Source organism: Prionailurus viverrinus, chromosome D1, assembly GCF_022837055.1.
Source record: "Prionailurus viverrinus isolate Anna chromosome D1, UM_Priviv_1.0, whole genome shotgun sequence".
Classification (NCBI taxonomy): domain Eukaryota; kingdom Metazoa; phylum Chordata; class Mammalia; order Carnivora; family Felidae; genus Prionailurus; species Prionailurus viverrinus.
In genome coordinates, this window is record NC_062570.1 from 10003719 (window position 1) to 10026080 (window position 22362).

Genomic DNA, 22362 nt, shown 5'->3' on the forward strand with positions numbered 1-22362 from the left:
GACCGCAGGGGTGGCCACGCACAGCAAGAGAGCACGGCGCTCTGCGCCCACCTGTTCGGCCCCAGCACCGCATGCAGGTGCTCGGTCCTGACCTCGAGAGCTGTTACCCCTGTTGGGCAACCCAAGAACTTGGTGACCCTGAGGTTCAACTGCCTCTTTTTTTTTTTTTTAAAAGGAAAGCACTCAGTTTCAGTAATGGCATTTTGCAAACTATCCCTTTTCCCACCAAATTTCTCCATCATCCTCGTGTTGCCAAAAACAGCCCAGGGGCACAAGCCAAAACAACAGACCTGCTGGCACAGAGTGACCGAAACCAGCCAGTCGGGCCGCTGACTTAAACATTCTCCAGGACATCCTTCCCTTCTGCAGCCTTTGCGAGCCAAAGTCTTGGCCCACGTGGAGGAGGGAGAGCCCCCTCGGGAGAGCTGAACCCCAGACCCGGGGTCTCTGCCAGGCCCGGTGGGGGCTGGGACTCACCAACACTGCCTGCACTTGCAGAGGGACACGGTGTCTGCAGTCCACTCACCAGCACGCCACCATCGCCACACGTCTGGGCCCTGCCCAGGCACGGAAGGCCTCGCACCCCACGCCCGTGCTCCTTCGCAGGCAGAGTCCGGTCAAGCTCCGCATCAGGGAGGCTTTGAGAGTTTCCGACTCAATCTCTCCTTGCTCCTCAAAGAGGAGGAGGAAATAATGAGGCCTGAGATGCTGTAAGGGGACGGGTCTGAGGGTGCCAACCCTCAGGACTGAGTCCGTTACTGTGCCAGGGCCACTGCGCAGCTGCGAGTGGGGCCCAGCTGAATGGAGGAGGAGGCCCCGAAGCCTTTCCTAGAAGCACACCATGCAGGGGACCCTGAAGTCTCAGGCACCTCCTCAGCATGAGACCCACTGGAGCTGTCCTGGAGTCACCAGAGAAGACCACATGTTGGGCAGGATCGTTGTGCCAGCAGAGCAGCCCCAGGGACCGAAGGGCCGGGCCAGGAGAACAGGGCGTCGCTTCCCCAGGCTCACCTGCTGGAGTCCCCACCCCCGACCAGAAAGGCCCTCCAGGCAGAGCGGCGCCTGCCGGGGATAGGGGACATCGGACAGTGCCAGAGACAGCGTGGGAGGTGCCAAGACACCACTGCCAGCCCCGCCAGGGTCCTGAGCGCATCATGGCAAAGGCTCGTTGTTCCCAGGACTAACTCGGGGACACGCACCAGCTGATTTAACTCCTAGCTTTACTGTGAGGGTCAAGGGGGGCCGGGCCCTCCAAGCAGAAGGCCCCTCAACAGCTTGTCATACAGTCTCCCCTCCACTCGTCTTGCTCTCGCTGAGCTCCTCACTCCCCAACAGCAGACTCCCACATGGGCGTGGGACACCTGGGAGACCTCGGCACTGGCGGAGGGTGGCTGCCCAATTCTGAGCACCTGCTCCAGGTTGAGAACCGAGAACTTTGGTTCCTGGATTCCTCCACTCTCGGTCATGAGTTCTGGGCAGCACCAGCCACAGGTCCCACAGCCGGAAGAGCATCCACGAGCAGCCACATCCCACCCAGAAGAAGGCCTTTGTCATCCACCTGCAACTTTCAGGCCAAGCCCCTGGGCAGAGGGGCAGACGGCCCCAAGCTCCAGCAGTGGGGATGGTGCCAGGAAGAGGCCAGAGCTCCAACCGGCCTCCTGAGCTCCAGTCTCCTGCGTGCGTCCTCCATCCCCAGGCCTCCGGCAACCTCTCCGGGCCTCTTCCCTCCAGGCATCCAGAGCTGAGCTCCTGAGAGGGCCCAGGAGGCCCCCAGGCAGCTCTCAGGTAGGGGGGGAATGAGGACAGAACAGGCAGGAGGTTGGCCCCAAGAGCGCAGACAAGTGAGCTGCCCGGTGGCCCCACCTCAGGCTAGCCGGAGCTGCCCAGTTCGAGCACAGAAGACAGGCCAGAGGCCAGAGGTCCTCGGGGCCCCGATGGCGCGAAGTCTGGGGGAAATCAGGAAAGCTGGGAAAACCACAAGTGGAAACAAGAACGGAAGGAGAAAGGGGTGCAGGAGGAGGGATCTGTGCCGGACGGACTGCTGGACCGAGGGGAGCGGAGGAAGAAGAGGATTCAGCACGTCGGCGCCCGCAACCATTATCTACGGATGCCTCCCTGGATTTGAGTCTCCAAACCCGGCCGCGTGGAGACCGAATGTCCCTCACAGCTGCTCCTTCCTGCAATAACAAGACTGACATCACTGTTGTCAGGGAAATGGTGTTTTGATTAAAATCATGTGACGGCTACTTTGTGATTCAATAAACAAATCCTGTGTTAACCCTCGCCTGACGGAGGGCAGCCCCATCACCACAGGGCAACCGCAGGGCAACCGCAGAGCGTCCTGGAGGGAAGCCCTGCCTGGCAGGAGGGGGACAGCCCGGCCGCCGCCACTGCCACGACGACCAGGCAGCTGAGCGCACCTGGGGTGGGCCGGGAGCTCGAGGCGGCCACACTGTTCCCCGGCGGGTCCCGCGCGGAGGGGGCACGGGTGACGTCCAGCACAGACATCTGCTCTGCAGGCGCAGGGCCGAGCGGGCACCCTGCGACCAGAGGAACCGAACCGGCTCTGGCCTCGGGCTCCCCTCCCCCGGCCCAGGCGACAGGGATGCCCCACGGCTCCCGCCAGGCCCCAAGGCCGACCCGGGCGGCCAGTGGCACGGACAGCGAGGGAGGGGTTAAGAACAATTTCTGGCTTGCGTTGGATGACTTCCTGGATCACTCACTTGGCTGCCGGCCCCTGACACGCAGGGCTCTGCCTGGCAACACTCAGTTCCTTCCATCTCACCCTCAGGTCATTTTCCTTCAGAGAAACGAACGCAGGGAAGGCAGGGGGTATTTCTGTGTTCAGTGATCTGCAGCCTCATCAGCCTCTAATGCCAGGAGACCCCGAAGTAGACAGGACTTGGGAGGCTCACAACCCGCCGACAAACAGAGCCAACGGCACCTCCCATTTAGGGCCGTGAAGACCGAAGGAGAGTCCGCACAGTTCGCGAGGCCTGAAGTTCAAGGAACGACAGCCAACGCGGCCATCGCGGGGCTGCCGACTTAGCCGAGCAGGTCGGCCACGGCGAGGTCGCCTCCAGCGTCCCACGCTCGGGTCAGACGTGAGCTCTACATTTATTTAGTGGCACGGCCAGTTGCCCCTGACTTTGTAGGAAAACACCTAACACCTTTCTTCCCAAGCAAGGCTGTGGCATAGGCCTGAAAATATGTCTCAGTCCTGCCCCTTCGGTGAAGGCATCTTCCCAAAGGCCAAGTTCCGTGAGACACAAAGGGCCGAGCATTCAGGCGCGTGTCGGGGCCCCGCGGCCGGCTGCAGCTGTGAGCGACACTGTCCCCCAGCGCAGCCCGGGGTGCAGCCACCACCACGACAGCTTGGCGGGGCAGGGCGGGGCGGGGGGGGGGGGGGGGGGCAGCTGCCCAAACCGGGCATGCCTGGCAGCTCCAGCCCACAGGAAATGGAGAACACTCTACGGTGAAGGACCGCAGTTCGGGGCCTGGACAACAGGACCAAATTCTCGTGGCCTCAGTCTACTTAGAACGAGAGAGAAGCCAGGGAGATTCGGAAGGCAAGCTTTCCATGTCAGAATGTTCCCCAAGCAAACCCACCACAGCAGGCATGAGGAGGCCGACGTGTGCCCAACCCACCACACACCGCCCGAGCTCGAGAGCGGGCGGCTGAAGCCTCTGCCCCAACACACGGGGTGGGCACCGCGCGGGTCCACTTACACGCAGGGTTTCCCCTAAATCCAGTGTGAGCGTAGTTCCCTTTCTTAGGGTTTTAATACGCGTTCTCCTCTCTAGCAGACCTGGCTGTAAGAAATAATACACATACACACAAAATACGTGTTCGTCGACTGCTGGTGTCGTCGGCAAGGCTTCCGGTCAACAGAAGGCTATCAGTAGCTACGTTTGGGGGGTCCAAAGTTCTATGTGGAGTTTCAACTGTGCAGGGCCGAGGGGGTGGGGTCAGCACCCCAACCCGTGTTGTTCCAAGTCAGCTGGATTTGTGAGCCATACACCACACTCCCAACAAAAAGCCCCAGAGCAGGCGCTGGCACCAGCTTCGATTAATGAGCAGTTACTCTCAAGTTGAAAATTCCCGTATACCTCCCCTAGACAGACATCAAACGGGGCTTGGGGCCCCGTCACAGTGCAAGCGACAGACATGGTGCTTCCCTTGAATGGAGAGAACCGCCTGAGAGGAGCCGTAGCAAGTGAGAATGGCCGCCAGTCTCTGAGGGGAGGGGGAACAACCCGCATCTCCAGAGGTGACTCCACCAACCACCCCGTCCTCTGTGTGAGCCTCGCTGCCTCTGCCGGGGAGGGCGGCCGGGAGGCCTGTGGCCACAGGAGCCCCAGAGCTCTGGAGAGCCCACCCCGCCCCTCAGAAGGAAGGACAAGGAGGAGGGCAACAGGCTTTAAAACCACACTCCGTTGGCCGGAAAAATCAGTCTCCCGAAGAGAATTAAAGGTACCACTCTGAGTCCCCCTGCTGCAGCACCACGCCATGCTGGCCACCCTGCACGCGCACCTGCAGCCCAGGTGTCCGTGGTGCTTACCTTTCCTGGGTCCTCTTCGGGCCCTCTGGCTCTCAGGAAGCGGTTCTTGTCGGCCCCAGGAGCGCTGGGCTCCTCACTGTCCTTCGCAGGGAAGTCTGGCTTCCTCAGCCTCTGGGCCACCACTGGAGACACAGACGGCAGTCCCATAACCGGCCCTGGGCCCCGCCCGCCAGCATGTCCCAGCCAGGACCCCCCCACCTCTCCGCCCCCAACGGCCCCAGCACTGCTACGGCCCCGGGGACCCGGGCCCAGGAAGCACCGCAGAACCTCACTGAAGGTGCCCGTCCCTCAAGGGCCACCAAGCGCCACCCCACGGGGTCTTAGGGTGCCAGCTGGGTGCTCCCCCACACGGCGGTCACTGCCTGCAGAGCCCCGGCTGGACAGAAAAGACCAAGGCTCCTCTCAGAGGTGGGAAGGTCAGCTTCAGAGACCTGGAGAAGGGAAGGAGTCGGCTTCACTACCCAGCGAGTCAACTCCGTCCTCCAGAAGACTGCCGTCTCAACCGAACATTATGTAGTTTCCTGGAATCAGGAGGCTCATGGAGGCGAACGGGGAATAGTGGGACCACTGTAGGCATAAAAAGGCCCAGCGCCACAGGAGTGACCGGGAGAGAGGGGCAAGGCCCTAGATGCCGGCGGTGACACAAATCCCAGGGAGACAATCCCATACCGGCGCACAAGCACTTCATCCTCAAACTGAGGCGGCGGCTCCTGCTCTCTGGGCTCCAGGCAGAGCGGATGGAGGCGGCTTCAAGAGAAGAGCACGGGGCAGGGGACCAGAGCGTCACAAGCTCAGTACAAGGCAAGAAGGCGGGCCACACACCCAGCGAGTTTGGCGGCCCTGCCCCACCGTCCCTGGGGGGCCACCGGCACGTGAGTGCTCCAGGAAAGCATCGACTTTCCACTCTGCAGCAACACGGTGACGGGTAACGCCGCACCGAGGACGCACCGCCGCGGCTCCCCTCTGCGTCAGGAATGACACGTCCGTTTCCCCCGAAGGTCTGAGTGAGCACCCCGGAGGCCTGGACCAGACAGCTCAAAGGTCGGGCCGCTGTGCTGATCAGGACGAGCCGTCCAGCAAAGACCCCGGGGCCCCGCAGCCCAGTGGCCAAGCCGTGGCACCTCCATGAGCCAGGGGCCATCACTGCAACAAGCCCTTGTCAAAAACCACACACTGAGCTGTTCGTTCTCATGAAACAGGACGCGTCCTCAGGTTGCTGTCTTCGCAGCAGCGCAGAGAAACAGGATCTGGCCTCTTGATCCTGTGACGGGGAAGCCACACAAACGTGGGAAGAAACACACAGATGAATCCCGTGGTTGAGGGGACAGCTATGCTGGCATAAGCCTGTTCTGTCTCTGCTCCACTCTCCTCCCTGACTGAACGGACGCCAAGGGGACAGGACAAAAACTACGCTCCTCCCCGGCAACGTACACTGGGGGCCATCACGCAAACCCCAGAGGGGCCGCTGCCAAAGCGGGACCTGAGGAAGGGGGGCCCAACCCTCGCGTAAGAGTGGTACAGTCCTTCCTGGGCCAGCGGGAGAAGGAGATGCAGTCTGGTACCTTCGACAACACGTTCTTCGCACGCAACACATCAGAGGACAGGTTTTAGAAATTCATTCAACATGTTTTTATTGAGCACCTTCTAGTTAGGCCAGACACTGATCTAGGTGCTGGCGATACAGGAGAAGACAAAAAAATAGACAAAAATCCCTGCCTTTCCAGAGCTTCTGGAGCTGACATTCTAATGAAATCAAGATAAGAAAAGTAATCCATGGCCAATATGACCAGTTATGAGCCAGAGAACAGCTCCCCTGAGTAACAGAAGGGATTCCCTATCGCTTAATCAGAAAGTCAATCAAGTCCCTACGGGGTCACCCAAAATGACAGAGCCCTGCTTAGCTCCCAGACCCATGCTTGAGAAATCAAGGGCTTCTGTCTCTTCTTGACCAGTCTTGGAGGGAGAGGCCAGTGCTCAGCGCTCCCCCAGGAGTACACTTAAAGTCTAAAAGGCATTTAAAAGTCTGTCCCCAAACCAATGGCATTCCCAACCAAAGAGTAAAGCAACAGCTGTGTGACTTTGTTTCAAGAATCAAGAATCCGAGACAATAGCCTCTCAAATATGCAATTCACCAAGTGGAACACAGCCTGCAGAGAACAAAAAGAACCATCAAACTAAAATTAAAGTGTTTACAGCGTAACAGTAAAGACATTAAAGTGAGAATGCAGGAAAATTTTTTGCATAGCAATAGATTTAATCCTTGGCCCAAAAAGTAATAAAACAGAAACTTCCTAGAAGGCAGCTGGCAGTTTCAAATGCAGGCCGATACTGTCTGAGTCAGGTTCTGTTTATCTAAGGTATGACAAACCTGGAAGCATTTGGTCCAACTTGGTTTTTTACATAATGGTTTCATGTGCAGACCTTTATAGTAAGTCTTCACCTTCACGGAGCAGGACAGGGCTCGCTGGGTTTACACAAGGTTGTGAGTGAAAGAAAACAATTCAAAAACCCAAACGGAAACAAGCAAATCACACAGCAACATATGAGGAGCAAAACATAAGCTACAATGAAACGTCATTAATTAAAACTATTAGGACAAGGCGAGTTTGAAATCTCAAAGAAAAAGTATCAATATTCTCAGTGAAATAGATAAATACTTCAGGGACCTAGAGTAAAATGAATACATCTAAAAAAAAAGGTGTAACCCGTAACGATCCTCATGGAAGTTTTTTTAATAAAACTGAAAAGAGTGATCAGTAATTGGCATATCAACTGGGTATCAATTGGATAAAGGGGGCTTTTTAAAGAGAGCTTTTTAAAAAGATTTAAGTAGTTCAGATACAATGGGTTTCCTGACATAGTATTAATTTGCTTCAGCAAACCCTTCGGCTTGGCTCATTACCTTAAATTCCAGGAGAAATTAACGAGGTTTTACCGTAAAGTACAAACACAAACATTTCAAAAGGTAAGTCTCCAGCGTCACCCACACCAAGACGTTAGGAAGGAAGCTTCAGTTGGTAGCTACCGGCGGCACAAGGCAGCGAGGACCAAACGTCAGCAGAGCTGAAAGCGGAGCCAGCCAGAGAGCAGGAATCCCTCCCTGAAGCCGACCAGTGGTTTTTCTACTCAGCAGACACACAAAGGGCAATCTTACAACGAAGCAGTAAAACGACTGCTTGTTAGGAGGCACTAAGTTTTAAGCTTCTGGTGGAGAGACCAGGAAAGGAGGTGGGGGGAGGGAGCGAAGGAGCGGTGTTTGAATGCAGTTGCCATGGTGAGCCACTGAAATTCAGTCAGCTTCCAACACCCCGCCAGCAGCAAGTGGCATCTGTGTTTCAGGTTTCCGAAGGACATGATTACAGCAAAAATCAAGCAAATAAACCCCAAGACCACCTCTACGTGAACCCTGAGCTTCCACACTCCCCTTTCATGGGAGACACTAAAGCAGACCATCAGTATCCAGGAATATGTGGCTTTCACTAGGTGACATCTCAGTGTAGCTCCCAGAGTGTTTATAAAATAAGGTATTCCAAATCATGTACATTTAACTTTGGAATCATGGAGGGAGACACACATAGACACATGTAAACATCAAGAGAATCACTCCACTCCTTGTCTGGGTCCAAACCCATCCAGACGTGGTTGGAGACAGTAAGTGGCCGGGGCCTGACCAAACAAACAGCAAGAGTGCGGGAGCCCCGATGGTGCCGGATAATCATTAGGAGACAATCAAGAAATGACCGACCAAGGGTCAGGAACTGGTCACAAACAAGAAGAATGCGTTAAATGTAATTATCCCAAAAGTGAAGAGACAGACAATCCCATTTCGTCTTCAGAAAGAATCAAGTCACTGAAATTTGATCTCTTGTAAGTTGTTGCCATTTGCTTGGATGAAGTCTTGAAGGTTTTCCACTCTGTGTCCACCCAGCATAAGAACAAATTGACTAGAAATCTGTGGTAAGAATTTAGTAAAGTCTTTTCCCTCCTGTTCCTCATTATGCCAATGCAAGCACTGGAAAATTCCAAACAGAATCAAGTTAGTGGCACAGAAAGTTCATGAACTATCTATGTGAATGTTCGCTATGCCAACAATGACCCAAAAGCATGACATGGTTAACTTCTCACCGTGGTCAGTTTCTTTACTCTGCCAGGCTCATCAAGTTAAACTTTAAAACCATTATAATCCAGACAACAAACTGTTCTTACCAGTGAGAATCCTAGTCCACCCAGCCCGATCCCTGGGACTAAGAAAATGGCCTGCTCAGCAGTGGGCCAAAAAGGTTCTACAGGGGCCAGGGGCCCAGGCGTTGTAGACGCTCTCGGCCCTCTGCTCCCCTTCACCATGGCCTGCCCACCTCGCTCATGCCCACCCCTGCAGCCAAAGCCCAAGGTGCAGGACGGAAACAGAAAGGCCTACCACTTATAGCTTCCTGTGCGAAGTACTTGACATCCATGTCTTCATCCTGGCCCAACTTCTGCAGTACTGGCTTCACTTCCTCCCGCAAAGCACTGAAATCCAACAGGATTGTCTGTGAAAGGCAGTCCTCTGAGCCACATAAAGGCTCTAGGATATACACGTTCTATGGTAATTTTGAAAGTTTAAAATTTTTAAAAAGTTAATTCTTTAGGCAATTTCTGGATACTAACTAGGTAATCGCAAAAATCCTCAATAGCTTCAGACAACGATCTGCTGTTGCAATCAATAGCATACAAAATCATACAGTAGCTTCAATGTAGAAGTCGGAGTGAACGCTTCAGACACGGTTGTTAAATGATCACCTTTACACAAACCCCTATCTCAGGTAAAGGGAAAATCACTGACCTTAATTTTTGCTCTAACTCCCCACAAGAGGGTAAAAATTTAAATCTACTTCTTAAACCAGAGTAATACTCAAGTCTTACTCAGTGTTCAGAACTGGTCCAATTTTCTGAAGAGATTTGGCTACATTGAAACGGACGTTTGCCACTTGGTCTCCTGCCATTTTCAGTACAACGGGCAGCATGTGCTTCGTGGTTATTTCCTGACCGCAGGCTTCAGACAGCGCCTAGAAAAAGAATTAAGAGAGCGCACTTAAAACACTTTCTCATGTATTTAAATATCCCCAAATCTGAGACAACAAATTAACGTTTAATAAGAAAGTAGCTGACCTGCAGGAAAAGGTTTCTTGTTTGCACCTCTGAATGCGGGATAGAAAGGAGCATTGGAAAACTCAGTTAAGCCGGAATTCCCGGCTGACCGGACTCCTGCACATTTTACCATGAATTTAAAAACGGATGTTTTCTCTCGTCAACCGTCCAAGTTAATCGGAATAAGAAACAGATTGTTCAGAATTCCGAACGACAGCCCCCAAAATCTGCTTACCGCCTGAGCTTAGCAATAATCCTGCGGAAGACTCACGTTAATGCAGAATAAGGTGGTCATCCTGTGCAAGTAATTGGGATCGTTCGCCATGACTAACACTCTGGGAACAATGGTGTTCTGGGCCCACTCTGTTCCGAACTTCTGAACGAGCTTCATGAGGTTGTTGGTGGCGGCTTCGCGGATAGCATACACTGGCAGCAGAGGCGCAGAGCACACGGTCACGAAACTTACGTCAGGAGCACAGCCCCGTTCACTCACATCGTCAGCCAAGGGGACCAAAAACCAAACCCTCCCAACACTCCCAATTTAGTTGTACTACACTGGCAAACATGCTCAGACGTGACTCATGATATACTGACTTGGTCTTATCATAGTTTACAGATGTGCCCTGTGTCCAAGACAAAGGAGGTAGGGAGCTCGTTCTAGTGCCTACTATGTGCCAGGTGATCCGGAAAGAAAACAGAGGCTCCCTCCCCTCAAAGATCACGTGCTCTATCAGACACGTAAGCTAACGCGGGCCAACAAGTCACGTGGTGGAAGACGGACCCTGACGAAGAATGAAAGTGTGTAGCAAAGGTCCTGAGGGCTGTACCAGAGTGGAGAGAAAAAAGAACAGGGAGGTCTGGGAAGCGTCAGGGAAGAGACGACTTGCTCTGGACCTCAAAGACTGAGGAGGATTTGTGTAAGCAGAGAGAGGAGGGAGGAATTCCTGGTGGGCACAAATGGACCCAGGGTACAAAGGAGACTAACGGCACTCAGCAAGCCATCAGGTAGGAGTCAGGGGGGACCTGGAACACACAGCACCTGGAGAGCTAAATTTAGACCCTGTAAGAAAAACGCTGAGTTTTTAAGGCAAAGTTGTAACCTGATGACCACTGTGGTATTTAAGCAAGATTATTCCAGCAGCGACAACAGCTGGGGAGACAAGGCCAGCAAGGAGGTCGCTTAGAGGCCAGTGAGGCCCCCTGCATGACAGCAAATGAAAACCTCCGATGACCTGCCTCTCTGCCCTTAAAATGTTGATGGTGCAACAGCATGTCAACGTCTTCTGTGAATGACCGCCCGCTTTAACGTCTAAGAATTCCCTGTAAGATCATTTATCGAGGACACCGTCAATCTAGCTGATCAGGCCTGAGCTACTACCTCCGCGACAACTCGCTGCTGCGCACAGCACTGACCAAAGTCAGGTCTGGTGCTACTGCATTTCGCAGGTCCCGGAGGACGCCACGCTGAGGCTCAGATAACGAGTCCAGGGCAGGGGGCACGCACTCCTTATTCTACTTCTTTCCCTAGGCAGGCCTAACCCTCCTGGGTAATGGGACAGGCAAGGGTAGCCATCCAAGCCACAGCCCCAGCCCTGGAAGATTTATGTGAGGCTTCTGGACAGAAAACACCCAACTCTTCCCAGTGAGCAGATCCTCAGGCAGTGCCAACTGAGGCCAACAGGAAGGACCGCACAGCCAAGAAAGTACCTAATTTATTACCAATATGAAACCTGACCAAGGTCTATGGGAGAAGCAACCTGTCAGTGACAGCCAGAAGCATTCGTGGAGCACACTCAAGCCAACTTTTCTACCCGCGCCCCAAGACCCGAATTCCCTCCACATTCAGAGCCTTCGCGTTTCGCACAACCCCCTCCCCGTCTCCCCCGCTAAGGTAGAACCACCAAGAGCATCTGTGTCTTGTCTGATTCTGTTGTTCAATTTGCTCGACATCCTTCTCATCATCACGCCATTACCATAGGAAGGGACCTCACTGCCGGAGTAAGCAGAGACGGCGCACACACTCAGCCTGGGCCCTGACCTCAGCTGTACTCAACGGGACCTGGCAGACGCCCGCGATGGTCCTGGCTCCTCTGAATTTTGTGCCAAAAGAATGCAAACCATTCCAGAGTTCTGCCAGTTGGCTCTCCTTGTTTCGTCTGTCTCCCCTTCCCCTCAAGGGTCCCTCTGAATGCCTAACACCCTCCATGTGCTCACTCTGATGCCTGCCCCCTTCTGTAAGAAATCCATTCCCCTTCTAGATCCCTCCCCCTGATCAATACTGTCCACTCAACCTCAGAAAAAGTGATGACCCTTTCTCCTTTATACTACTCTGGACTTTCACAATATTCTTGCAGTAGTTAAGTAAGCAGGAAAAAAGCTTCAAAAATGTAACTGAACAGTGATCACTACATAGCAGTTAGTCTAAAATGCAGAACAAAACCAAACAACAAAATCCCATGTGATTAATTACATACAGAACAACTATAGAGCTGACATTTCATTGATTCAAAGAACGCTTACAATGCCTTAAGTTTAGCATGCTAGTGTGCCGCTGCAGAAAAAAGGGCCAAGGGTCCCCCTTACTCCCCAACTGGGAGGGAAAAAATCTGAGCACTGAGAAAAGAATAACTGACTTGCACAGACAGTACAATCTTACATGGAAAGGATGTCAGGAATTCAATTCTCTGTGGTACATTAGGACTTTAAAAGTTCCTCAGAATTGGGGCACCTGGGTGGCTCAGTCAGTTAAGCATTCGACTTCGGCTCATGTCATGATCTCACGGTTCGTGGGTTCGAGCCCCACGTCGGGCTCTGTGCTGACAGCTTAGAGCCTAGAGCCTGCTTCAGATCCTGTCTCTCCCTCTCTCTGCCCCTCCCCTGCTGGCACTGTGTCTCTCTCTCTCTCCCCCTCTCTCTAAAAAATAAACAGTAAAAATAATTAAAAAAAAAAAAAAAAAAAGTTCCTCAGAATTTAGAATGCAAGCTTTCAAAAAAAAGTACCGAATGACCTGCTGGGATGTGTCTTTCCACTAACATTAAATATCTATGAGAAATAAACATTTTCTTTCAAAAAGGAGAGAAATTTCTTTCCTATGATTTACCAAGCTTAAGTTTCATTTAAAAAGAAAAAAATAGGGGCGCCTGGGTGGCTCAGTCGGTTAAGCGGCCGACTTCGGCCCAGGTCATGATCTCGCGGTCCGTGAGTTCAAGCCCCGCGTCGGGCTCTGTGCTAACAGCTGAGAGACTGGAGCCTGTTTCGGATTCTGTGTCTCCCTCTCTCTGACCCTCCCCCGTTCATGCTTTGTCTCTCTCTGTCTCAAAAATCAATAAATGCTAAAAATAATAATAATAATAATAATAATAATAAAATAAAAGAAATTAAAAGAAAAAGAAAAAAATAAATTAGCCATAAAAAGGTAACCTTAGAGGACAAGAAAATAGTCTTCACATTTAGGTTGAAAACGCTAAAATTACTTGTATATGCTTTCACAAGATTTGCACATTTCCTTCACACCCTCCTCTTCACTCTCTTAGCTATTTAACCTCCCACATGACCGAAACATGCCCTTAGAGCAACCACTTCCACATACAAGCGGACACAAGCTTCCCCCTCCTTCCAAATACCCAGGCAGAAGCACTGCAGATGAGCAGAGATCCTGAGTACATACAGGACATATAAGATGCTATGGTACTGAAACAAGATGCCCATCATATCCACCGAAATATGCAACCAAAGTTGCTTATTTTATAAGCCCCCAGAGCCCTCATATGAACAGGTGTCAGGCCACACTGAAGCTGCCAGGCCTGGACATGTGGCCTAGCTGTGAATGTCACGGGTACAGAGGACACCCCTCCCCCGCATCGCTGCCTAGCAGACCAGAGGAGATACATGCACCTGAGATCTTAGCAAAGAGTCAACGTGTAAGGTGGTTTCACAGAAAACATCCACTGCCTTGATATTTTGATATGCAGCAGCACGAGCTTTCAGTGAGTTTGTGGCGCTGAGAAGAAAAGGATTCTGTGATTGCTGAAAGATGTTACAAATACAGAGAAGATAAGTTATTTCAAAACCTATTCTCGGGGCACCTGGGTGGCGCAGTCGGTTAAGCGTCCGACTTCAGCCAGGTCACGATCTCGCGGTCCGGGAGTTCGAGCCCCGCATCGGGCTCTGGGCTGATGGCTCAGAGCCTGGAGCCTGTTTCCGATTCTGTGTCTCCCTCTCTCTCTGCCCCTCCCCCGTTCATGCTCTGTCTCTCTCTGTCCCAAAAATAAATAAAAAACGTTGAAAAAGAAAAAAAAAAATTTAAAAAAAAAAAAAAAAAAACCTATTCTCTAAAACAGGTGATCCATCTGACCTGCCTGAGCTCGAGGCGTCACCAGCTGCCAGGGAACAATAAGCTTACCTCTCATCAAAAGCGGAAATCCGGGTGCCCACCCCCCCCCCCAAGTCACAGCTGATGTCTTCCACTCCGAGACCCCACCCTGAATACCTCCTTCCCTAGGTCACCTCAAAGAAGCCAAGCAGCCACTTCTACCCCCTGGGCCTTTCATCAGATTCCAATCCCTACCCCACCGGATCTGTAGGAGCCGAAAACTAGAGTAGCATGTTCAACCAAAGGCCCTTGGGACAAGGAAGGAGTGTAGGGTTAAAAAAGATAGTTTGAAAATAACATAACAGAATGTCTACGAAACAGGGCAGAGATTGTTTAATGAAGAAGATAAAATTGAAGATAAAAAGAAATTGGCAGAAAATAAAAACGTCAAGCTCGTGTTCAAGGGGAGCTAACTAGACTCTAACTGAATCCTTTCTTCGTCCCTACAGAGGTAAGGCTAAATGTCTGATCAGATTAGGATTCCTTTCAAAAAAAGGAAACTTATGAACAAAATGGATGTACACAAACACACAGGCCTTCCATAGTAATCTGTGTTTAACTTACTCACCATGGTCCACAAGCCAGGCCATACATAAAGAATTCAGCTTTTCGTCAAAGAACTCCACACCCTATAGATACAGAAGATTCCATTAATATGTTATCTCCAAAGTTCAGAAATCAAGATGGTCTATTTACATTACATCAAAATGACCCAAAAGCTAAAAAAAAAAACAAAAAACAAACAAAAAAAAAAACAGGTTTCCAAATAAGCTGAATGCATGAACCAGCCAGAAAAAAATAGCATGGAATGTGATTTACAAATTCTGAGACTATCTTATTAGACAACAATCATAAAGAAAGAAACCGTACATGAGATGGCCCAAGCCCTGCTAGGTGGGAGAGAAGAGGGTAGCCAGGAGCCAGACCCGACAGTGCAGACGTGCTGGAAAAACGCATCATGGACGGAGTGCCTAGCAGCATCTAGATCATTTGTGAAAAATAAGCTACCCACGAAAATACCTGTCCATAATAACAGTTCTCATTTTTTTCCTTCCTGGTTGATATAATAAATCCTTAAGGATGAAGAAATTGACATGGACAAATAGAGAGCTTCCCAATTAAAGAATTTCTGGGATGATGGGAGAAAGCAGAAGAGGGAGAGGGAGCAGGCACAGGACTCCAGGGGAAGTGGCCCCAGCACCGGGTCACAGGTGGAACCACCCCGGCTGTCCCAATTCTGTTCTCCCTGGCAACGGGCGGTCACTCCAGCACGGGCGGAGGGACACACGCCCAGCCCTGTGGGACTCTGCGGCATGCAGGACAGTGCCAGGTGACGTCTGCTTTCCTAGTGCCTCCCTTGTGCGGTCTGCATGTTTACAGGTTTTTTAATTTATCTGGCGACTAAGAAGTTACTGACCAGTGACTGTGTACTTTAAATAAAGACAGTGAATATAAAATTGCAGTGCTTTGAAAATGGTGACTGAATAAAAGAGCTTTATGATCACAGACTGTTAACAGGTGTTAGCATACACTTCGATTACCACGCCAGCTTTCAAAGACAACCTCTTCACTCCAGGTAATGGATTTTTCTTGGATCTTAATTATTGTGGCTTAACTTTACATTCACCATGGTCCACAAGCCAGGCCACATATAAAGTCTTGGAAGAATTTTACAAATTGACTATGTGATATAAAAATCTTTACACGTAAGGTGATAAGTAACAAGGCAACATGATACTAACAAGAAGTTGAGGATGTGGACAGCGTTCCCAACTGCTGCACGTCGCCCCCGCCAGACAGGTGTGAGTCCGCCAAACTCACCACCACCCGCCCTGCTTCCAGACTCCTGCACCACACAGCTACCCACCTTTGCCAGCTGCACAGGTCTGAAGGGAGCAGAGGTTAAAAGAAACATCACCCCCACCCCCCCTTCTGGAGAGTACTTTCAGTCTTCAGCAGTTAGGCACTACCACTTTCTACTCCGGACAGATGACCCATGACAGTCACCAGTGAAGAAGAGAAGATGACCCTCAGCAGCACGTGGGAGTCACAGGAAAAACAGATGACAACATGACTTCACCTGACCCTATTTAGCTATACACAGATACCTCTGGCATCCATTCTGAAGAACGAGACACTTCAAATTTTTTAAAATATATGATGCCACAGACATGCACAGGGTGCGCTTTGTAAACTAAATATGCCAAAATCAGTAATATACATCCAAGGGTCTAAGAAAAGAGAAATTACATCCCACCTGCTGTGATCTGACAGTAATGGAAGTCTGGGGGAGAGGGGGACACAAAATGCAGCAATGTTAGCTGCAAGTGGACAGGTATTAGTAGCTTTCTCAAAAAATACTCAGGTATTCGTTCGTTCGACATTCTACAAATAGTTACGTGCTTAACTGCTGCCAGATACTGGCGGGCTCTGGAAGAAAAACACTGAACACAGTCGCTGCCCTAAAAGTGATCACTTGTCCTTCTCCCCAGCTAAATTTTTTTTTAAGAGACAGCAAGTGTGGGGAGGGAGGGGGGGGGGAGAGGGAGAGTGAGGGGGAGGGGGAGGGAATCCCAAGTGGGCTCCACCATCAATGCGGAGCAGGATGCGGGGCTCAATCCTGCAACCCTGCAACCCTGGGATCATGACCTGAGCCGAGATCATGACCTGAGTCGGACACTCAACTGATTGAGCCACCCAGGCGCCTCTGAAATTTTAATTACTATGATTATCAGAGTAAAACTAACCATGTAACATAAACAGCGATAATGTGGTCTCTGTCCAAAATACTAACACTATAAACATCATATTCCTTCCCTATATGATGATTCCTCAACTCCCTGTATCCAGAATGTAGGAAAAGTGGTAACCAGGGACATTTTGCTCAGAATATGGGCAAACAGGGAAACTGCCCAGAGCAAAAATCAAAGCTGACGTATCTTGAAACCACACTCCCTTTTCTTCACGGTTAAGAATTCCTTCAGACATGGAGACACTAAATACCATGCTCTCTTATACATACCAAAACGACATTCTTCTATGGCTTTGCTATTAGGTGGTGAGGAGGTGAAAGGCGTTTCTGTAATACCTTCTTGTTAGAAGTTAATGCACTACAGAAGATCAAAAGCATCCTATGGGCAACCAGGTCAGACTTTCATGCATCTAGATGAACATTATCAGATAAGCTGTGTGGGGCTCCTATGAGCCACAGCGACTGTGCCCGACGATCTGATGCTACCCATCATTTGGTGAGCCAAGGTACTCACCAGCTGGCCCGCCAGCAGTGGCATATACTCAATGATGGCCAGCCGGACCCTCCACTTGGCATCTTCAGCCAGCTCCACTATGGCAGGAAGGAGAGACTGAGAGAGCTGACGGATCCCAATCACTTCATTTACACAATCCAAGTTAGAGATGATATTCAAACGAACTTCCGGACACTGCAAGAACACATATGAGCATCAAGGTCTCTGCCAACGTTCTCCTACTATCATGATGAGGTTAACAACTGGCAAACATTTTTCTTTAAATAAGAAAGTATTGACTCGGGTGAAAAAAAAGTACAGCCTTAAAACAAATACTCACTACTCAACTCAAAGCACATAAATGTAACTGATATCTACCAGAACTTTCAATGACAAGTCTATAGGACAGTAAAAAGCATAGGCTCTAGAATCAAATTACACTGATTCCAATCCCAGATTTGCCACTGCCAAAACTTTGGGTGAATTATTTACCTCTCTGGCTCAGTTTCCTCATCTATAAAATGGGGATAATAATGAGATGGGCTTCATAAGATTGTTTTGAGGATTAAACATAACCATACATGCAAAGCATTTATGATCACGCCTAATTGACTGTATTCGTCAATAGATTTTATAGCTATCATTAGAATTTTGATACTATAATATTTAACTTAAAGCATTTAAAACGAAGAAACATTGGCTTTAAAGAGATGACATCAGTGGATATCAGCAGGAATCAGGCAGAGCGGACATAAAAACGTTTTCAGGTCTGTATCAATGGCTCCTTGTGCTCATTTTCTGCAGAATTTGGAACTCCAAACCCAAACACAGGAATTGTCACTGGTTTAAAATAAGCTCCCTTTTTTTATCCCTTCATCGCTGTTTAGGTTCTATTTTAGTGCAACCCCAAACCAAAACCAAACAAATCACTGACTATCAAAGGCAACAGAGTTTTTAGACGGACTCACCTCATCCTTTAACTGAGCTAAAAAAAGAGGTAGAAGGTGTTCAATGGTATTCTCTTTTCCCAAAATGGTAGACAATCCCATAATTACAGATGCTAGGGCCGATTTGACATGTTGATTTGTATCAGATACTAATTCCTAAAATAAAATCAAAATTAAAAGCCTTCTTTTGTGGCAAGATGACAGAGACTTCCACACCATCTCCCAAGGAATTTAGAGACAGCACTATTTCAATATTCACTGGCTGATACACTTCTTCAGATCATCTGTGTAACAACACAAACCTATGCACCAAAGAGCATTTTACAATTCCCAACATAATAAATAACAATGTCACATTAACATAACTGTCCCAATTATTCCCTATCCACCTTTACACTCAAAAAAGCTTTAAGGTCTAGGTTTTTTTTCTTTTCTAATTTACTCATTTATTTTTGAGAGAGAGAGAGAGACACAGAGCACACACGCGGGTGCACGAGCAGGGGAGGGGCAGAGAGAGAGAGAGAATCCCAAGTAGGCTCTGCACTGTCAGCACAGAGCCCAATGCAGGGCTCAAACTCGTGAACCGTGAGATCATGACCTGAGCTGAAACCAAGAGTCAGCAGTAACTGACTGGACCACCCAGGTGCCCCTCAAAAAGCTTTAAGGTAGAACAAAGAAAGAGAAAAATGGAGGTAAAGTCTGCCTTGTATCATACAGGGCAGAGTGAAACAAAAAATAACCTAGTTAGGTTTACCTTTATATAGGGGAGAATCTGACTCATAATTATGGTCTCTCTGCCTTCAGTGGGTAAGTTCTCACAGAGTTCTAAAAGAGATAAATAGAAAACAATAATGCTTACATACAGCCATTTACAAGATGCCAGGTTTACCAAGAGGTGCAAATTAAAGCAAATCATATGTTTAAGCAAATAAGGGAAGAGAGGTCTTATTCTGAGCGTACTTTTTACCAATCTATATGCCAAATACACCAATCCTAAAAAGGCATCTTTTTGACAGGAACAAGATACAATGGTTATTTGGTTTTAAATATAAATAGAGCAGCTCTGTCTCACAGTGTGACATTTCCACACTGAAATCATCTCTTACTCAAAGACACGTCCCACAATAACAAACATACAAAATTCACTGACATTTAAAAAAATACACCAAAAATGAAGGCTATGTCCTGAGACATCAATTGAACGCCTTAACCTTTTACTTTGTGGGCAGCAGCTGCTCGGACTTCAGCTTCACAGTCTTTGAGTAGGTTCTGAAAGGCGGGGATGAGGTCATTTAGGGTGATTTTAGGACCCACAGCTTTCTGGAGCTATAAAAAAAATTGTACATGTTTTAATGCACGCTAGCAAGTTTAACACGAACAAAACAAAACCAGTATAATCTTCAAATATATTCTTGCTACAGGCATTCCCATTCAGAAGAATTCATTCAGAAACTTCTGGTACACAACAAAAAAGAGGTTTTGTTTTTTTGGTCTTAGTACTTAAAAGATGTCACTATAATAACCTTACCTCTGAAAACTTGTCAGCTACCATATAGCGAACCCTCCAAGATTTATCTTCCGCTGCTTGCCGGAGTGTGGGCATCACCAGAGCCTCAAGGTCCTCCTGGGACAGCAACTGGGCGATACTGACACAAGCTTCCACAGCTAAGAGACGCACTGAATCCTAAAGGAATAGAACTTCTTTCTGTTAGTCAGATGATATCTACCGAGAGCCACAGGGCAGTATGTGTGGTACGAGGCAGTGCCGTGGGTTTCATTTAAAAGAAGAAAAAAAAAAAGGGCATCTGGGTGGCTCAGTGAGTTAAGGGGCTGACCTCGGCTCAGGTCATGATCTCACGGTTTGTGAGTTCGAGCCCCCCGTGGGGCTCTGTGTTGACAGTTGGGAGCCTGGAGCCTGCTTCAGATTCTGTGTCTCCCTCTCTTTCTGCCCCTCCTCTGCTCACACTCTGTCTCTCTCCGTCTCTCAAAAATAAATGAACTCTAAAAAAAACGGAACGGAAAGAAGGGAAAGAAAAACCCACTGCCTACAGCTTCATGTCTGTCTGCCTTCCTTCCTTTCCTTCCTTTCCTTCCTTCCTTCCTTCCTTTCATCCAGCTGATCCCTTTGCCTGGAACAGTGTATCAAAATCCATAAAGGGAGAAACAACCTTGCTCTAGGAGGGCCTGGGTGCCTCAGTCAGTTGAGAGCGCCTGACTTCATTTGGCTCAGGTCGTGATTTCATGGTTCGTGAGTTAAAGCCCCACATATGTGGCTCTCTGCTATCAGCACGGAGCCCACTTTGGATCCTCTGTCCCTCTCCCTCTGCCCCTCCCCAGCTCATTCTGTCTCTCAAAAATAAATAAACATTTAAAAACAAAATACCTTGTTGTAGAATGAACAGTAATTTCCTTGGCTAGAGTGCAGAGCTTTTATTAAGGAAAACAAATGAAAATGTAAAAATTAAATAAAAAAAGAGAACATTATAATGATGTCTTCAAGGCCTCCTCTAATAAGTTGTTGAAGGACAAAAATGAAAACGACTTGAACAAGCTGTTTAACAGATCAGAACAAAAACAAGAGAATGAGGCTAGGGGAAACACTTAGGAAGCTCAGTTTTTAAAATACTCAGTTTGGGGTGACAGTAATAGTTTAGGCATGAGATGATGACTTGGAAAGAAACACACGAAAAATAAAAGAGTTAGTAATAAAAATCAACAACAACACTGGATTTAAATGTTGAGAATCGGGGGCAGAATAACTTTGAGGTAACCAAGCCTAGAAAAAAGAGGCCAAAAACTTTAGAAAACTGTGAGATTAATGACCTCAGCTCCCCAAATGTAAACTGCCAAATGTCAATGTGATACCTATGTGTCTGTTGACCAAGTGGAAACACGCAATTAGACACATCAATGAGAAATTAGGAATTGAGATTACAGACTTGGAAATCTTAACAAATAGAAACTAAAAATATGTAAAAACATAAGCACCCAGGAGGAACCAAAACCCTGAACACCGTGTGTGCATATGCTATTACATATTTCACAAATATTACACATCATACTTTTCAAAATATTATAAATTTTAAAAATCGTCCATGAACAATAATTTACTGTATCCCCAAGATACTCGCTCCTCTACCCACAAGGAAACCAGCCAAAAAAAGGCAGAACTAGGTTCCTGGTAGTGGCTATACAAGGAACTTTGAATCCAAAAACAATGCTCTATCAAGGGACTACTATCATCTCTGGAAATATTTACCAATAAATATTTGTTAAATTCATCAATGACTTTTCTCCCCAATACCTGCTCCTCTTCCCAGCCTCTTCTCTGTCTCAGCAATGACACCACCATCCACCCGGTTTGGGCTAAAGCCAAAGGTCAAGGTCTCCTTGACTGCTCTTTCCCCTCTTCCCATAGTCCCAGTGACTCTGCCTCTAAACCTATCTCCAGATTCTCTCCACCTTCACTATGCCACCTTGGTTCACCACCCTGTCTTGCCTACGTCTCCTAACTGGTCTTCCTGCTTCTAAACCCCACCCCCACCCGCTTACAATTCAGCTTTCACCCAGAAGCCAGAATGCCGGGATGTTCTTTTTAAAAGGTACATTACACCAAGTCACACCACCTCTGCTTACAATCTAGGTGTATTCTCACTGCGCCTAGGAAAAAACTTCCAACTCCATACCCTGACTTAGAGGGCCTCCATGATCTGGCCTCGGCCTATCTTCTCCGGAAGACCTTACCAGAGTCCCTGTCACCCGCTTTGTTCCAACCTGACGGCCTTTACGCTAGGTGCCTTCTCCTGGTGGAGCTCCGGTACTCCAGAAAAGGGTAGGGCTGGCATTTTTCTTTTGTTTCTCAGTTTGTATCACTACTTCAGAGTCCTTCTCTGACTAACCAGTCTAGAGGAATGCCCTATAATCAGTCCCTGTTACATCACCCTACTTTATTTTCATCCTAGCATTTATCACGCTTATTGATCTGTTTATAATGGTTAAACACTGTAGCCCAGCATTGGAACGGTGCCCGATATGTAGCAGGTACTCAGTAACTGTTTTTTCCAAAAATGAATAAGCCAGGAGCCCCAATTCTACCAGGGGTCAGACA

At 48.9% G+C, this 22362-nt stretch overlaps 1 protein-coding gene across 4 annotated transcripts in view; it reads right to left on the minus strand.

Annotated features, from left to right (window-relative positions):
- PPP2R1B (protein phosphatase 2 scaffold subunit Abeta) overlaps window positions 1–22362 on the minus strand; it is a 33339-nt gene that overhangs the window by 3337 nt on the left and 7640 nt on the right. For 2 of the 4 annotated variants that reach the window (XM_047877795.1, XM_047877796.1), the window contains exons 6-15: window positions 19783–19938; window positions 19466–19580; window positions 19009–19079; window positions 18276–18410; window positions 17329–17502; window positions 14631–14691; window positions 9961–10115; window positions 9465–9607; window positions 8980–9071; window positions 4563–4684 (exon numbers count right to left, since the gene is read on the minus strand). In XM_047877795.1, the coding sequence (XP_047733751.1) occupies window positions 4563–4684; window positions 8980–9071; window positions 9465–9607; window positions 9961–10115; window positions 14631–14691; window positions 17329–17502; window positions 18276–18410; window positions 19009–19079; window positions 19466–19580; window positions 19783–19938 (1224 nt within the window). Of the gene's footprint in view, window positions 1–4559; window positions 4685–4993; window positions 5824–6176; window positions 8575–8979; window positions 9072–9464; window positions 9608–9960; window positions 10116–14630; window positions 14692–17328; window positions 17503–18275; window positions 18411–19008; window positions 19080–19465; window positions 19581–19782; window positions 19939–22362 lie in introns of those variants that run through there. The other 2 variants (XR_007156242.1, XM_047877797.1) reach the window with 2 other exon arrangements.